General features: G+C 40.2%; 1 protein-coding gene across 1 annotated transcript; it reads right to left on the bottom strand.

Annotated features, from left to right (window-relative positions):
- Positions 1-7359: 7359 nt before the first annotated feature.
- Positions 7360-12930, bottom strand: LOC309510674 (craniofacial development protein 2-like; the record flags this gene model as incomplete). The annotated part of the gene is made up of 4 exons (XM_082185547.1): positions 7360-7477; positions 9230-9350; positions 9406-10524; positions 12886-12930. 3 exons carry the CDS (start codon positions 12928-12930, stop codon positions 9270-9272), a joined length of 1245 nt encoding a protein of 414 aa, XP_082041673.1. The 3' UTR covers positions 7360-7477; positions 9230-9269.
- Positions 12931-19666: the final 6736 nt, after the last annotated feature.

Raw genomic sequence — 19666 nt, 5'->3', positions numbered from 1 at the left:
TTTTACATTTTGTTTTAATTTGAGCTTTAGTTCATGTTTTTGTATTTTTAAATATGCAATAAGTGTATGTGTTGCAACTAGAAATAATATGTATGTATTCATGTATGTATGTGCGTAGGCCTACATATTTGCCAGTTAATGCTTTTTTATTTCAAGTAATTATTATTATTTTTTATTTTTTTATTAGTTTTATTTGACTATAATAACCATGCAATTAGCAAATGATGACAGAAATTGAATTTTGGGATGAACTATCTCTTTAAAATGTGCTATAAGCAATATTAGGTGTTCTCCAGAAAAAAAAAAAAACTTTTTTTCTATAGGAATATATTTACCTGTCAGTCAGAAGCGGAGCAAGATTGGCATCTGTTTTCAAGCTGTTTTCAAGCTCTCCGCTCCCTCCAGCGATGAGAAGCTTGCTCTTGCTCTCTTGTCTTGCATCTTTTTTGGTTACATCGCTTTTTGGCCTCTTTATTTTCCTGTGTCATCCTATTCCTTTTAAGATGTTTTGATGCATTTCACACCCTCCAAACTATATATAAATACACACATGAGGAGTGCCTGCAGTGAATGTGCGAGATGACTGACAGACAGAAAGCACCTCAGAAGTATTCTGATTGGCTGAACAAATAATCTGACGGCAGCCACTTTTTATGTGACTTTTTACAGAGACGTGATTTGCTAAATTGGACATATCTTCTCTCCATCCGAGCAACCATTTTTTGCTGCTGATGAGTGAGCATTATCAATATAGACAAAGACGGGAAGCTGTTGCATGTGTGAATCGCCAATTTCAGCAATTTTACTGCAGTTCAACAGGTTTCATATGTGAAAGTGTCTCACGATTAAGACTTAGCGGTTAAATAGCCTCATCTGGTGCAATGGCACGACTCAATCAATTATTGAGTGTGAAGAAAGGGTTGTATTGATCCAAACCATGTCTGATCAAAAACAACATGCTCTTTTACCCTAGGTGTTACAGATGGCAACAGCCGAGGTTACCATGTCAATCGTGTATAGTGTGTATGCACTCAGCATGTGAACAGGAAAGCTCTGGTTCAAAGCAGAGGGAATACATTTATGAGCTAAGATTATCCCTTCATTATAGTAAGTTACAATGAATAATTGTTTGTAATCAGCATCTTGGGTTCATGCGAACAGAATCAGGCTCTGCTCATATATCACCAGTGTGCTCTATTGCTGGGCATAAACTCGGGGAAAATAGCCTTTCTTTATTCTTATTTGTCAGACAAATGTATTCAAATAGATTTATTAAGGAAGTGCAATTAATCACTCTGCGATAATGGGGACCAAAGCAAGTGATTAATAGCGCCGCTTAAAAACGGCAGATCATTGGAGTCAATATCTCCCATGTGGCAGGACTATGACCTGCTGTTCAACTGAGTTGTTTGTTAAGAGAAGATTTCATAATGCTAATTTACTGTGTAAACTTGCGATGCCTTTTATTTATACACAATGTTGTGGGAGCAGATGCTTTGTGAAGTTACCTCATCACATTTATTTCGCTTGGCTGCGTTGCAGCCTGAAATCATTTCCCTTTGGCTGGGCAAGATGTTCTGCAGTGCCTATTGGAATACTATTATCACAGTCTTCATAATTATGAAGTTATCTGGGGAACAGTTTTACTATTGGCGAAAATAAAGACAGGGCAAGATGTCCTGCTTGTCTCTCGCCCAATAAAAAGCACCTCTCATGAGGCCGCGACTCATTACCACTTCTCACCTGAGGCTTATAAGGTCCCATTGATTCTGTGACATCACTGATTAAAATCAATGCACCGTTCCCCGTGTCCCTGACTGGCGCTCGTGCCCTGAGGTGGACATGGAGCAGGAATTCTGTTACGATGTACCTCTTCCCACAGGACGTAGGGGAGGTAATGGTTGTTGTACTGTTTTACACACACTCACAACAATCTGTGACATGATCAAAAGCACACCGACTATTCGTTTTGAGGTAGAAAACCTGTGTGTGTGTGTGTGTGTTTGTATGTGTGTCTGTGTGGTAAATTTTAAGCCACTATTGGCAAGGAAAATAATTTGGACCATATTCGTAAGATTGCATGCATTAAAGCTGTGAGCAACCTTCTAAAAAGTGCTTTCCCATTGTGATTTATGTCAGAGTTTCTCTGGCAGGACCAGCTAATCTGGTGTAGGAGTTTGAACTCATCATATCTCCCAAGTTGATGATCATCATCTCAGGTCCTTGTCAGCACTTTATGAATGCTGCATTGGAAATATCTGTAAGAGTGCCCTTTAATCTGAATTACATGATTGATCGGCAGCATGTGCCTGCCTATATCCAGGTGTAACCTATTTGATAGTGCTTTAATATGTTCATGTTGTCCATGGAGTGGTGTGTGCCTGCATATGTGTGTGCCCTTTGTGAGTTCATTGATAGCAAGAGTATTATCAGATGGTGTATGATGGAGATAAGTGTGCGTGTGTGTGTGAAGCTTGGCAAAGATAAAAGGGACCTCTTCAGTGCAACCTCTGTAGTGATGGGTTCACTGTCATTGAATCTGAATAAAAAAGAAAAAATCCTATCGACTTTGAAACGTGTGCATTTTATGGCTTCGAAACTGATGCAGGTCACAGGGTGAAAGTAAATGGCATGCTAATCAAGTAAGCAGAGGAAAAGAGGTTTTATCTGTGGCTCAGACACTGCTGGATGGATGTAGCTTTATCTGGGTCACCTAAAGCCAATGTTAAATCCACTTGGGCTTTACCCTCAGCCTGAGAGTGAGTTTGAATAAGCACAGAAAGCAGTGTGCTCACAGATGTTAAACACCCAGACCAAGTCACTCAGAATTGCGTTGTATCTGTGGTGTGGTATAACTAATATATTGAGTAACAGTGTCATCACATTTTTCAGACTAAAAAAAAAAAAAAAAAAAACTATATATATATATATATATATATATAATTATATAAGTGAATATTAAATATAATTTTGACTGAGTTAATTACATGACCATTGAAGTGTTTTGAAACAGATTTTTTTAAAGAAAAATATGTAAAGACATTTGTAACAATACAAATTACTTTTTATGACATTTGACTTCTTATTTATATTTTACATAAATGTCATAATCAAAATCTTCCAAGTGCAGCATTTATGCATTATAGTTGTCAGTTTATTAAGATATTCAGCTGAAGTTTCATTTCATGCTTTCTTTATCTCTTCCCATTGATGTTATTGGTTTGTAAAGACTTTTCCCCAGACCTTACGATAAAACTTTTCCTTAAAGGGGTACTTTACCACTGGCAAAATGGACTTTCAATAAAACTCGGATGCCTTTGCAATAGAAGGCGAATAATTTTTTTAAGTGGTGCTACCTGATTAGATAAAACAGAGGAAAAAAGGCTGTTGTTTTCCCTTTTGCCAAATAGGTAGGACAACTTAAACACCTACTGTATGATGCACTGGTCATGTTGCCGTCCAAGGCCACGGCCATCAGTCTCCTATGGAAACGCTTAACCAGAGTCAAATACCACCTTGCTTTTAAAGGAAATACTTCTTAGCAAACATTTAGTTATAATGGTGTCAACTTGAATTGTTCCCGGATGCAAGAATTCAAAGATGTATAGTCTTTCGGTTTCCAGTGAAGGATTCAGCATGTTGTAGGCAGTGGCTAAAGGTTGCAAAGAGTTGTAAATACGGAGAGAACACTGCGAGGGAAAATCTAAAAAACCTCAGTGTTTGTAGGTAAAAACCTGGATCAGTACAAATATAGTACTTTAGGCCAAACGGAGGGGAAAAAAAACGGAAAGAAAAACTGCCGTTCTGTCAGTTCTGCTTAACCCCCGATTAAAAAATGCTGTTGCGTACAGGTAAGAAAGCTGTTGGCATACCGGTAGTGTTCCACTTGTACCATAATGCTGTTTAAAGACTAGACACAGTGTGACAGTAATTTTCAGTGATAAACCTATCATTGTTAATAACCCTCTGTCGATCAGACTGTTGGTGGGCGGGGATACAAAAAGTGTAGTTTTCACGAAAGCCCTCGGTCCAGGTAACATGGAGAATGAGTAAACACCGTTCATTTGCATATATTACTGACATTGTACAAATACAAAGCTAGTTGAAAATCTGCGATTTACATTTTAACACCTCAAGCTCCATCTTTTCTAATCAGGTACCTGTAAATATTAGTTTTTTTCTCCATACGACTCTTTCTTCTTACTTGTCAGTCAGATGCACTTTTGTTTGTAACTAGAAAAACAAAACCATTATAATAGCTGTTTCCAAGCTATTCTCTTCAAAAATAAAGGTCATTTATTTGCCTCTATGGTTCTGTGAAGAACCTTTTATATCAAAGGAACCTTTCCAGTTGCACAAAAGGTCCTTTATTCAGTTTCAGATCGTTAAAGTGTTCTTCACATGAGTACACTCTTAACAGTATATTGTTTTGTGATATTTGTCTCTTTGTGATGAACTGCAGCTGATGTACTCTCCTGAAGTCTCTCATCACCTCTTGTTCATACACAGAATGACCTTTAGCATGCGGGGGGTTGGAGGTCAAGTGTGAGAATGATTTGAACAAACAGTGCAAAAACTGCAAGTCTGTACCCTAGAGGCTTACCTCTGTTCTTTCACTTAAACAGAGAACATTTCCATTTCTGTGACAGTCAGGCGACAGTAGGTCATGCAGAGGAGTCCTTATGGAAGGTCTTAGATGTTAGATGCCAGTCGTACAGGCACTGTTGCTGTTATAATGGTGGATGTTCACATGGTGACATATGATGTGTGCTAACAGATGTCTGTGAGAATTCTCCATCAGCAATGTGTGTTTAAGGTACTAAGCAGTTTGCACACATGCTTCAGACACTTTGAGCTCAAGTCTGGCCTTTGTTGTATGAGAGGCAGTGTTGTTTTAGGGTGTACTCACACTAGCCAGTTTGAACCGTGCCCGAGTGCGTTTGACCACCAAAGCGCGGTTCGTTTGACTAGTGTGAGTGCTCCGAACCGTGCCCGGGCGCGGCTCGATTAGCCGGCCCTGGCCCGCTTGGAAGAGGTGGGCCAGAGCACGGTTCAGTTGGACTCGGGCGCGGTTCGCATGCAGTGTGAGCGCTAACCGTGCTGGACTCCATTGTGTTCAGTGAGAGCGCCGCTCTTCCTGTTTATCCCGAAACCGTCGCACCATAATGAAGTAAGCGTGCTCCGGCACGAATGCTGAAACCCTATGTGAGTGCAGGCCAGAGGGGGAGTGGGGAGGGGGGACAATCGTACTCGGGCCCGGTTCATGGCAACCGTGCCTAGTGTGAGTACACCCTTAGTATTATTTATATACTATTATAGTATTTATTAATATGTAATTTTATCTTATACAGTTTAATTTAAGTTTTAGTAAAGTTATGTATGGAAACTTGTTTCTGTCACTGAATAAAAAATAAAGAAGGTAATTGCTTGCTGACTAATTCATTGCTGACTTTTTTTCCTCAGAATTGCATAATATAAAGTCGCATTTGCGAGTTATAAAGTCAGAATTACGTGATATAAACTTGCAATTCTGAACAATCAGTTGTTGTTTCCCTTCAGAATTGGATTTTATAACACACAATGGCGCGTTTATATGTGACAATTCTGAGAAGTCAGAATTGCGATATATAAATGTGCAATTGCGAGATTTTTTTTTGCATTGTGATATATAAATTCGCAATTGCGAGAGAAAAAAGTCAGAATTTTGAGTTTCTCACTCAACTTGGACTTTATAACTTGCAATTGCGAGTTTATATCTCGCAATTCTGAGAAAAAAAAGTCAGAGTAACAAGATTAAAAATCTATTTATTTTATTGTATTATTCCATTGCAGAAACAAGCTTTCATAGTTTCTAACTAGGGCTGTCCCCGACTATGGATTTTCATAGTCGAATCAGAATCGTCATGTCTTGCCTATAGTCGACTAATAGTCGAATCATGTGTATGGGGGTGGGGCTGGGGGCGGGGCTTTAACGTTTCAAAGCCGCGATGTACAGAAAATCACACAAAGATATAGAAGAAAATGTATAAAAACATTTTTGATCAGTAAAACTAAGAAATAACATAAATAACTCCAGAAAGGCCACACTGCAGATTTGCATTTCACATGCAAATCAAATTAAATCGGCTAAATTACCTGTGCGAGCAGGCCAGCCTACAGCACAACATCGATGCACCGAAAAAATAAACAATTAATTTACTAAATTAAATTAGAACAGAATATACCTTTCTAATAAATAAAAATACTAAACGAAATAAATCATAATCAAGTCACAGGATGAGGAGCAAATGTGTGCAAAATGCCTAAAGTGCAGGGGAACATATATTCAAAACACAAGCCACAAATAGTTAGATTAGATAACCCTGACAGATTAATAGATAAAATAAAAATAAAGAAATTATTAAAATAACGATAGTAGCCAGAATTTTCAACTTTGTCTTTTTAACTGCAGAAACAACAATAAATGCTAAACTGGAGAGGCAGTCTTTTTAGCTAAAAAGGTTCACAGCATCCAAAAATAAAATTAGAACCGGCTGAAAAGTTTTGAAATCACTTGTACCCTAACGTTACCTGATCGAGAGAACAAATCCTGAACGTCTTTCACTCTGTCTGTCCGTTGGAGTCTTTTCAAATTGTGCGCGCGGATAAAATACATTCTAACGTGAAACCCAGTCTATGCGTGAAACTTGTTAACGTTGGCCGGCAGAAGTGCGATTCAGCTAAATCCAGCCTTGGAGAATATCCTTTCTAATCGTGTACATCCACACTTTAGATTTTCTTATCCCAGACATTGTTAAAGATTTAAATCCTTGCCGCGAAGACGCTCCTCTGTCGGTCACGGATTGAAAGTGAAACTTAAATCTGTCACGGGGTGTTTGTATTTATTCACGCACGTTAAAAAATATTTATTAAAAGCTTCTTTCTTTGCACATTTTTATATAGGCCTACAGCATTATCATAATAGGCTGAATATTAACGTATTTACATAAAAGCTAGTTCTATGTGAAATCAGACATTGAGCGTCCTCATATAGCCAAAGTGCCATGATCCTCGTTTCATAACACCTCTGCGAAGATTCGACCGTGAGATCGGTAGTCGAATCAGGCTCCTCCTATCGAAGCATCGAATCTTCGACTATTCGGGGTCACCCCTATTTCTAACTATGCTTTTTTTGTCATTATTATTATTATTATTATACAAAAAAAAATCCATCCATCCATCCATCTTCTTCCGCTTATCCGGGGCCGGGTCGCGGGGGCAGCAGTCTAAGCAGAGATGCCCAGACTTCCCTCTCCCTAGACACTTCCTCCAGCTCTTCCGGGGGGACACCGAGGCGTTCCCACACCGAGGCGTAGACATAGTCTCTCCAGCGTGTCCTAGGTCTTCCCCGGGGTCTCCTCCCAGTGGGACGCGCCCGGAACACCTTCCCGGGAAGGCGTCCAGGAGGCATCCGGAACAGATGCCCGAGCCACCTCAGCTGACCCCTCTCGATGTGGAGGAGCAGCGGCTCTACTCTGAGCTCCTCCCGAGTGACTGAGCTTCTCACCCTATCTCTAAGGGATCGCCCAGCCACCCTGCGGAGAAAGCTCATTTCGGCCGCCTGTATCCGGGATCTTGTCCTTTCGGTCATGACCCAAAGCTCATGACCATAGGTGAGAGTAGGAACGTAGATTGACCGGTAAATCGAGAGCTTCGCCTTGCGGCTCAGCTCTTTCTTCACCACGACAGACCGGTGCATCGACCGCATTACTGCAGAAGCTGCACCGATCCGTCTGTCAATCTCCCGTTCCATCCTTCCCTCACTCGTGAACAAAACCCCAAGATACTTAAACTCCTCCACTTGAGGCAGGAACCCTTCACCAACCTGAAGTGGGCAAGCCACCCTTTTCCGACTGAGGACCATGGCCTCGGATTTGGAGGTGCTGATTCTCATCCCAGCCGCTTCACACTCGGCTGCAAACCGTCCCAGTGCATGCTGAAGGTCCTGGCTTGATGAGGCCAACACGACAACATCATCCGCAAAGAGCAGAGATGAAATCGTGTTGTCACCAAACCTGACACCCTCCGGCCCCTGGCTGCGCCTAGAAATTCTGTCCATAAAAATTATGAACAGAACCGGCGACAAAGGGCAGCCCTGCCGGAGTCCAACATGCACCGGGAACAAGTCTGACTTACTGCCGGCCATGCGAACCAAGCTCCTGCTTCGGTCGTACAGGGACCGGACAGCCCTTAGCAAAGGACCCCGGACCCCATACTCCCGGAGCACCCTCCACAGGCCGCCGCGAGGGACACAGTCGAATGCCTTCTAGCGGGGATATTTTGGGGATATTTAATTAAATTTTATCAATCAATAAATTCCTCTTGAAACAAACTTTGTTGTATTATTTTAATTTAATACTGTGAAGCTGCTTTGATACAATCTGTATTGTGAAAAGCGCTATACAAATAAACTTGACTTGACTTGACTTGACCTTCTCCAAATCCACAAAGCACATGTGGATTGGTTGGGAAAACTCCCCATGAACCCTCCAGCACCCTGTAGAGGGTATAGAGCTGGTCCAGTGTTCCACGGCCTGGACGAAAACCGCACTGTTCCTCCTGAATCCGAGGTTCTACTATCGGCCTTATTCTCCTCTCCAGTACCCTGGCATAGACTTTCCCAGGGAGGCTGAGAAGTGTGATCCCCCTGTAGTTGGAACACACCCTCCGGTCCCCCTTCTTAAAAGGACCTTTCCCCAACCGCCACGCGATGCTGCAGAGGCGTGTCAGCCAAGACAGCCCCACAGCATCCAGAGACTTGAGGTACTCAGGGCGGATCTCATCCACCCCCGGTGCCTTGCCACCGAGGAGTTTCTTGACTACCTCGGTGACTTCAGCTTGGGTAATGGATGAGTCCACCTCTGAGCTCTCACCCTCTGCTTCCTCAATGGAAGACGTGACGGTGGGATTGAGGAGATCCTCGAAGTATTCCTTCCACCGTCCAACGACATCCCCAGTTGAGGTCAGCAGCTCCCCACCTCTACTGTAGACAGCGTTGGTAGGGCACTGCTTCCCCCTCCTGAGGCGCCGGACGGTTTGCCAGAATCTCTTCGAGGCCAGCCGATAGTCCTTCTCCATGGCCTCACCGAACTCCTCCCAGGCCCGAGTTTTTGCCTCCACAACCAACCGGGCTGCAGTTCGCTTGGCCTGCCGGTACCTGTCAGCTGCCTCAGGAGTCCGACAAGCCAACCAGGCCCGATAGGACTCCTTCTTCAGCTTGACGGCATCCCTTACTTCCGGTGTCCACCACCGGGTTCGGGGATTGCCGCCTCGACAGGCACCGGAGACCTTACGGCCACAGCTCCGAGCGGCTGCTTCGACAATGGAGGTGGAGAACATGGTCCACTCGGACTCAATATCTCCAACCTCCCTCGGGATCCGGTCAAAGCTCTGCCGGAGGTGGGAGTTGAAGATCTCTCTGACAGGAGACTCTGCCAAACGTTTCCAGCAGACCCTCAAAGTACGTTTGGGTCTGCCGAGTCTGTCCAGCTTCCTCCCCCGCCATCGGATCCAACTCACCACCAGGTGGTGATCAGTTGACAGCTCCGCCCCTTTCTTTACCCGAGTGTCCAAGACATACGGCCGCAGGTCAGATGAAACGACCACAAAGTCGATCATCGACCTACGGCCTAGGGTGTCCTGGTGCCACGTGCACTGATGGACACCCTTATGCTTGAACATGGTGTTCGTTATGGACAAACTGTAACTAGCACAGAAGTCCAATAACTGAACACCGCTCGGGTTCAGATCAGGGGGGCCGTTCCTCCCAATCACGCCCTTCCAGGTGTCACTGTTGCTGCCCACGTGGGCATTGAAGTCCCCCAGTAGAACGACGGAGTCCCCAGTCGGAGCACTTTCCAGCACCCCTCCCAGAGACTCCAAGAAGGCCGGGCACTCTGCACTGCCGTTTGGCCCGTAGGCACACACGACAGTGAGAGACCTATCCCCGACCCGTAGGCGCAGGGAAACGACCCTCTCGTTCACCGGGGTAAACTCCAACACATGGCGGCTGAGCTGGGGGGCTATAAGCAAACCCACACCAGCCCGCCGCCTCTCACCAGGGGCAACTCCAGAGTGGTGAAGAGTCCATCCTCTCTCAAGGAGTGTGGTTCCAGAGCCCAAGCCGTGCGTAGAGGTGATCCCGACTATCTCTAGTCGGAACCTCTCAACCTCACGCACAATCTCAGGCTCCTTCCCCGCCAGCGAGGTGACGTTCCACGTCCCTAGAGCTAGTTTCCGTGTCCAGGGATCGGGTCGTCGAGGCCTCTGCCTTCGACTGTCGCCCGATCCTCTCAGCACCGGCCCCTTACGGTCCCTCCTGCAGGTGGTGAGCCCACGGGAAGGCGGCCCCACGTCGCTCCTTCGCTCCTCCTTCCTTCCCCGTGGGGAAAGGCCCGGCCACCAGGCGCTCGCATACGAGCCCCAACCCCGGGCCTGGCTCCAGGGTGGGGCCCCGGCTGCGCCATACCGGGCGACGTCACGGTCCTCGATTTAATGTCACTCATAAGGGTTTTTTGAACCACTCTTAGTCTGACCCGTCGCCTAGGACCTGTTTGCCTTGGGAGACCCTACCAGGGGCATATAGCCCCGGACAGCATAGCTCCTAGGGTCATTCGGGTACTCAAACCCCTCCACCACGTTAAGGTGGCAGTTCAAGGAGGAAAAAAAAAAATCGATTTATTAGCTTTATTATTTTTGTTTTAGTTCTAATAATTTTAGTACTTAAACTTAAACATATTTTATTTCAGTTTATTTCAAGTTTATGTTAAAGTTTTATTTAATATTTTACCTTATTTAATGTCAGCTTTATTTTTTTTATTTTTTTTTATTAATTTTAGTAAAAAATAAATAAAAAATGTTAGGCAGTTCAAGGAGAAAAAAAAATCGATTTAGCTTTATTATTTTTGTTTTAGTTCTAATAATTTTAGTACTTAAACAAACTTAAACATATTTTATTTCAGTTTATTTCAAGTTTATGTTAAAGTTTTATTTAATATTTTACCTTATTTAATGTCAGATTTATTTTTTTTATTTTTTTTAATTAATTTTAGTAAAAAAAAAAAAAAAAATGTTAGTTAACAATAACAACACTGACTTAGTAAGACTTTGGCTACGTTCACATTGCAAGCATCAGTGCTCAATTCTGATTTATTACTCGGATCCATTTATTATAATTTTTTTTGCTGTTCACGTTATTTTTTAAATGCAGCCAAATATCAGATTTGAGTGTCACGATCCTGGTCAAAAGTTAGTATTTTATGCATTCATTTTTTAGCAAATTTGTGCGCAGACGGTTAGGAGGACGCAGATGAGGATGAGGCGAAAGAGATCAGATTTTTTCTCATACATTCTTGCTTGTATAGAGAATATCCGATTCCATGTGGTTTGTGCTGTTCACACTGTTATGAAAAACAGATGAGTCGCACAAAAAAAATTATCCGATTTGGGCCACATTTGCCTGCAGTCTGAATGTAGCCTTTATGTGCATATTCTAAATGATGAGTCACATTCTGGCATTTATTTCCTAAAGATGAATGCATAACTGAAATTACTAATTTTGGCTTTAAGTCTCTCCAGTGTGACGAATGCTAAAGTTTACCTTTGAGCAAAGTTGTGGGCTCTTAGCTTCCGTTAAATCAATGAGTCAGCCTTTTACCGCCGCGACCTTTTTCATAAAAAAATGACCCTTTGTTATTAAAGTGTAAGTGAGCATTTGAGATGACAATAACTGTAATTATTCAGTCTGAGTTTGCTAATGCGTGTAGATGTGTAGGCGATAGGATGTGGAAAAGAGGTCAGGCTGTTGTTGGCATGTCTTGTGCTATATGTGATATTACAACCGGTGGTGAGCATATTCATACCAGCAGTGTGTTCAGTGGGAGAGTTAACTGTTGAATAGAGTTAACCAGAGTTTCCGTTCCTTCACTCCTACATTGGCAATTAGAAATTAAAAATGAATGAGAGCTCATGCATGTGTTATGTGTTACTCTATACCAGCCTTCTATATTTTAATAAATGCATTTGATATTGTTGCTTGAAATTGGAGACTCGTGTAAGATTGTGTTATCTTTACATTTGAGCCATAAATGGTCAAATTAGAATGGGGGAATTGATTATTAATGAATCATGCCTGCTTTGTTTTATCACTTGAATTAGATAACACGACCAAACAAATTTGTTTTGTACACAATTTGCATAAGGCAATTTGGTTAGAACACTCTTTTATGTCATTGTATGACCATTCAAAGAATTACTGCTGCCATGGTCACCAGAAAATGTGTTTAAAAAGTAATTATTTTTATTCAGTAATAGCGCAAACATTCTAATCTTATTTGCTCTAAACTGGATGACCTAATTTAAATTCTCTTTGTGCTATTTCAGTGCATTTAGATATATATTGTAGTTAGTTTGCAGGGTTGTGCATAGCAGTGTTGTAGATTACAATCCAGTTCCTGAATTTAAATTGAATATGAATAGACGACACAATCTCAGCAATTTGTTACTATTTTACGTTTTGCTTAATTGGTGGCTAATTTGTACAAATTTGTACGATCTACAACCTGTTTAAACCCCAGTGATGGTAAAATGTTTGAAATCGCCACCTCGTAAAATAGTTACATTTTCCCATGTGATCGGGTTGGAACAGAAGCACCAAACAGGAACTAGAATTGAAATTTATAATCTAGAAGTAGAACTCACATTAAAGTCAGATCTCTAAATAGAACAAATAGACAAACGTTAAACGCTGTTTCTTACGTATTATGAATGAACTGCTCGTTTTAAAATCTTCCCGGTCTACTGACATTTGTTAAGATATCTCTACAATCAGAGTGCGAATTACCCCACCATAATTGGGGGGTACTGCTCCTTCACTTCTTCTATGACCATCATGGTCCACTACCATATCAATCCCCACCGTGATCGCCAAGTGCAACATGTGTTGTGCAACACACATACAAGGTCTAAACATGCGACAAACTGATAATCAGTAGGCTACAGAATATCTCATTGTTATATATCCAAAAGAGAACAGTTTTGATCAACTCCCAAAAGTTAGATGTTAAGTGCACTGAAATACCATTCTAATTACTAGTAAAAGTACCTTTACAAGAAGCCTATTGCCTATTTCAGGGTTTTTCCTGGCTCAAAAGGAGGCGGAGGTGGTAAAATCATAATAATGTATTTTAATAATAAGATAATTAAATATTATTATTTTATTTTTTTGTAGATCATCATATAGCCTAATGTGTATCCCACATTTTTTTGTTGGTGGAGCTTGGTACCTCTAGGAGGCCGAGGCAATTTTTTGTACCTTTATAAAGGGCATGTTCCCCTAATTTTATTAAATGTATGCTCCATCTTTCATTTCAAATTCTTAAATTTGATAAATATATTCAATTAAAATAATTAGACACTAGGCTGTTACCAATCAAATTAAATAATTTACATTGAAAAATTATAACTGTATTAGGGCTGTAGCTATCGATTATTTTAGTAATCGAGTATTCTACGGATTATTCCATCGATTAATCGAGTAATCGGATAAAGAATTGTGGTAATAAAAATAGATCCAAGTGAATAACAGCCTTTAAAATTACTTAAAGACAAATAGGTAACACTTTACAATATGGTTCATTAGTTACTAAGAATGAACAATATTTATTTCTACAGCATTTATTAATCTTAGTTCATGTTAATTTCAACATTTACTAATACATTATAAAATTAAAGGTTGTATTTGTTAACATTAATGTAGTGAACTAACATGAACAAACAATGAACAGCTGTATTTGTATGAACAAATGTTAGCTATTGTTCATTGTTAGTTCATGTTGATTAATACATTAATGTTAACTAATGAGCCTTATTGTAGTGTTACCCAAATAATAAGCAATAATTATTGGTTCAAATAAAGTATGAAAAAAGTAATCATATGGGTTTTATTGAACAACGCTGTTAAAATACACCATGTAAAATATATGATAACTAATAAACATAACAATTAATTCAAATGTCAACTTAATCTTTCATATTTGGTCACTTCTGTACGATAGAAATGCAACAGCTGCCGTAATTTCTTGAAAAGAACATGTGCACGTCAAAACATGCAAGCAGTGCAAGGGTTAAACTTTTATTTTGTAATCGCGATGAACAACAATTCGCACATGAGAATATATGCGATTGCGAATATATTTCTGAATATATTCAGAAACATACTTATGTATTCTCCTGTGTTGGCGAAGATTTATAAATGAGCTGCGTTACGAATCTTGTGAAACGGCGCAGACTGCGTGCAGATGAACGTTAAGCCACACAAACTCACAGCACGCAAAGATGGAGTTTGAGAAACCCGAGACGCTCCACGCATATAAATGATGATGACAGTTACTATGAAACACGCGTCCGGGGTTTTGCGTTCCCAAATGCACATTATTGGAAACTTAAACAAACAGAACATGCAGAGACTGAGTATGTGTGGAGCAGCGTTTACTGTGAACAGAGCTGAGGTACTTTTAACACAATCTGCACGCATGTAAATAATTAAACCGTTATGCTTCTCTGTGGGAGAAAAAAAACAGTGCATATATTTATTTAACTTAATCTTATCCTTTGTGATTTCATGATATCATGATGTAAACAGTTAAATATCGCGTAGCCTTAGAAAACTGTGTAATAATGCGGTTCATGTACGATCGTCTGTGGAATGCGCCACTTCCGGTATTTTGCCGGTTACTCGACACGGGTAAATTGCAATCGAGGATTTTTTTAAATCGAGTACTCGACTTTAATCGAGGAATCGTTACAGCCCTAAACTGTATTAAATTAGATTATTTTAAATATTTTTGAATATACAAATAAGGAATGTTGAAAAGAATGATACTTTATGAAACTAGCGATTTGTCATTCAACGTTGACACTTGCTTGAGAAGTTGAAGTCGTTCTCTATCTCCGTTGCTTCTAGCCACGGTGGTTAAAAATGGTACGGTCCACAATAGGGGTGTCTGAAATCGCTTTACATTAAAATGTTCCTACAGTGAAAATAGGAGTTGACTTGTATTGTAACTGTAATTATATTTTTTCACAATATCAGAAAAATTATCTGACCCCCCCCAAAACTGATATTTCTGTCCCTACTGGGTATAGTACCCCCCAGTACCCCCTGTAATTTGAACTATGTCTACAATGCTCATGGTAACTTTAATTAACTCTACAATAAGTAAATCCACTTCACCAGCTAATTACTCTTGGACAACGATGTCATTGAAATATACAGAGCTACTGCAAAAACAGAAGTTCAAAGACAAAATTCTAAATATGGCTGCATACTTGTTTCTTTGGAGAATAAGGTCTATATGTTTGAAGTCTTTGTCTTTGAAGGTGTTATAGGCCTTAAGTATATTTGCACTGATATACTGTATGTTGATATAGCACAACTTATTTTGTTCCAAATATCTTTAGTATTAAAGTACCACATCCGAAAAAAAAAAGGTACCCACCACATGGAGGGCAAAAGGCCACATGATACCTCTCATTGGCTGAGGGAGGAGCAGTTCAACCACAATGCTCTAATTTCTCATTGCAAAGTGGTTTCCATGATTAGCGATTAGGGATAAAAAAAAATAAAAAAAAACCAAGGGCAAAAAAGAGGTGCTTCATTACCGGTCCATTAGGAAAGGAGAAACAGATGGAGAAGAGGCAGCAGAGAGCATGAGGGAATCAGGAACAGGAGTGAACTGGAGCATGGTGAGAGGAGAAGAGCTTGAAACCAAATCCCATAACATGGCTGAAACAATGCAATGTGAAGAGAGCCAGAGGGGAATTCTGCATGATGTCAATTTCAACGTGCACTTTCACAGATCGCAAGGCTGTAGGAACAGAATGTAGATGGAAGCCTCTCTCCTTCCAAATCACCTGTGAATGCTTTACTCTAGTTAATTGAAAACAACATGGTTTTATCGATCTGAAACACCTGGAAGTGGGAGCGAGGGTTTCCCAGTCTGGCCTGCTTCCTTTGTCTTGAGCAATATCTATGAAACATGATGTGGCGTCTTTATACTACAAATCTGGATAGGTTTTCTTTCTACAGAGCTTGAAGTGAGTTGAGTAAGATGCTCAGGGTTTAGTATACAGAGCTGTGGTAGATTTTTCCTTAAACCTAACTATGTCCTATAATATTTATACTCTAGCGCGTCTACAGTCGACGTTGGCCGAGTCTAACCCTATACCCTAGCGCGTCTACACATCGACGTCAGCTGGGTGCTAATCCTATACCCTAGCGTGTCTACACATCGACGTCAGCTGGGTGCTAATCCTATACCCTAGCGCTTCTACACATCGACGTCGGCTGGGTGCTAATCCTATACCCTAGCACTTCTACACATCGACGTCGGCTGGGTGCTAATCCTATACCCTAGCACTTCTACACATCGACGTCGGCTGGGTGCTAATCCTATACCCTAGCACTTCTACACATCGACGTTGGCTGGGTGCTAATCCTATACCCTAGCGCTTCTACACATCGACGTTGGCTGGGTCCTAATCCTATACCCTAGCACTTCTACACATCGATGTCGGCTGGGTGCTAATCCTATACCCTAGCGCTTCTACACATCGATGTCGGCTGGGTGCTAATCCTATACCCTAGCGCTTCTACACATTAATGTCTGCTGGGTGCTAATACCTGTTCCCCTAACTAGCTTACTTCCTGCGCAGGAATAATCGACAAACCGACATCAGCAAATGTCCTCTAAATGCTTTAATCACGGCCGGAGGATCTCTCGAGCAGTTCTCAGAGAATCTCCCCCAAGAAGAAGCAAGGCTGGAGGATCTCAGACAAATTCCATTGAGAATCCCACCAGCTAACACGAATACAACAGTTTTTATAGAATAAGGAGATAATTATGGCAAAAATGTCATGCTACGTTACACAATTTCCCCACAATTTGATTGGTTTTCATAGACACACCCTTCTGTTACTAGGGAAAGCAAACTTTGTTTCAATGTCACTTCATTGTTAATCACAAGTTCCTAACCTAGTCATCTGTCTAGTTGCATTTCCCACATTTGTTATTTTTACACTCACACAACCAAAGTCAAAGGGGTATGGCAACACAAAATACAACATTCAAAAACACAGGACAGAACGTCTTAGTACATTGTGTTTCAAAGTCTTAGTTTTGTTAGGCCTAAAAAGGGAAGTAAGGTTAGATGTTAGAGTTAATATTAGTTTGATTTACAGTTTACTATTTTATTCGTTAAAAATCCACCACAGCGCTTACAGCTGAAAGACTGGTGCCAGCATTTACTGCTGGCCTTACGGCTTAGTGGAGCTTAGTCAAAACTAGATAAGCAAAAATACTGACCAAGATGTTATCTTCTCCGCATGTCATTGAAATTCACTGTCCTTGACCTTTGAGCTCGAAACAGAAAGAAATCTTTTAGTGCAGTGAGTGTGCTTTTTAGTGTAAAGGATTGACAAACAGTGAAAAATTACCATAAAGAAATATTCAGGGTTCGATACAAGATTAAACCTATACAGTTTGTGGCATTACCACATTCGATCATATTGATTCATCCCTTGTTTTACCTTTAATAAAGGTTACAGTAAGACACATAAACAATGGAAATAAACGGGGCCATTTTAACACCGAAATGTGAAGCTTATAATTTTACAAAACTATGTACAGTACATTAATGTTTCTGTTAAAACGTTTATTATTTGAGACATAAAGATTATTCTGTCATTTGTACAGTCATATTATATTATCGTTCATTCTTAGCTCATGTTAACTAATGTGGTTAACTAATGAAACCTTATTGTAAAGTGTTACCGTAAAATTAGATAAGTTATATCCAGTTTTACAATATACACACATTAGCAAGATTAGCAAGCTTTTTTCCTCCCGCACACTAAAGTCACTTTAACACTCATTATTTGTCTTGTGGCCATACTTTGAAGTATTTCAATAATCATGGATTGGACCCATTTACTTCCATTGTCCCATTGTAATCCAGTTTCCAGGATGGACAATTATAATTTAATTGTGATTCATTGTTAAGCCACACATGGTGCTGACCACATTGAGACATTTATGGAGTCCATTGCTGCAAAACTGAATAAATATGTAGCTGCATGTATTTAGGTGCATGGTGACACAGTGTCATTGGATTGAATCCCAATGAACCTTTCCAATAACACAAAAAGAAACAGACTCTCATACACTTCTTATCGCCATAATGTTTGCCACAGGTGGCACTTTAATACCTAGTGTCAATCAAAGAGCCCTTATCTGCAGCCAAAATGGAGACCATACATCAGCGCCTTCATCAACCCAGACATAGTGGATCTTGTAAAAGAATGGAGGTGTGGATAGTGCTCATGTTCTGAATGCTCACAAAGATCTTTACAACACAGTCCCTGTTCGATTTCAGAGTTCGCTGGATTCTTTGATTTCATTTTGAGTGATCTCTCTTCAGCTCTTTCTAACTATTGAGTCAGTCCTCTTGTACTGTTATATGGGACAATTTGAGCTCGGCAAAATGTTTTCAACATTGATTAATAAATGCTTCTTGAGCAACATTCTGAAGGATCATGTGACATTGAAAACTTGAGTAATGATGCTGAAAATCCAGCTTCCCCATCAACAGGAATAAATTACATTTTAATATTAAAATACAAACAATTATTTTTATTTTTTTTAAATTGTAATAAAGTTCACAGTTTTGCTGTTTTTACTGTATTTTTGATCAAATGATCGCCGCCTTGGTGAGCAGAAGAGACTTCTTTCAAATCGTATTAACCTCAAACTTTTGAACGGTAGTGTATATAAACGTATTGTTATTATTGCTGTTATTATTAGTAGTAGTATTAATAATCAGTGAAGGATTGAACGTTAGTTTAAATGAGCGTCAACTTCATTTAGATTTTTTTTTTGACAAAATCTTTCCTAAATTTCAATAACATAATTGCTCAAACAGTATGAAATGTTTTAGACCAAACAACCAGCTAATGCCACAAAACAACCACATTCCTCAAATCCACTGCTAATGCTATTTTCCCGTCAAAATTGTCATTTAGTCATTAAAATCGTATTCTTCTTCTTCCACTTCTCCTCTGCTCTGCTTTTTCCCCTAATCTATCTTTCTAATAAACCTGTCACTACTATGAATATCGTTGGCTCTTTGACAAATTGCTCAAACGGATAGCTCCCTCAAAAATGAAAATTCTGTCATCATTTACTCTCCCTCAAGTTGTGACTTTCTTCTGTTGAACACAAAATAATATATTTTGAAGAATGTTGGAAATCAGACAATTGACAGTAGCCATTGACTTCCATAGTATATATTTTTGTTGTTCCTACTATGTTAGTCAATGACTACCTTCAACATCATTTTTGGGTGAACTATCCCTTTAAGTTCCTATATTGCAAGTCATTTTTGATAAAGCATCTTCTAAATGCAAATGTAAAAACTGTATGTCTAATATTTTATTTTGTATTTTAAAATTATGATGGGAGCATGAAAATAAACTGCATGACCCTATTGATGTTTCATGCATAACCACTGCATGTGATAATAGCATGTTGGCTTTCCTCCATCTGTTTTGTCTGGTTGTCTTTGAGAAAAC

The sequence above is a fragment of the Leuciscus leuciscus genome (assembly GCF_965113295.1).
Source record: "Leuciscus leuciscus genome assembly, chromosome: 12".
Classification (NCBI taxonomy): Eukaryota; Metazoa; Chordata; class Actinopteri; order Cypriniformes; family Leuciscidae; genus Leuciscus; species Leuciscus leuciscus.
Note: the sequence above shows the minus strand (reverse complement) of the source record. Positions and strands in the feature narration are given on the sequence as shown.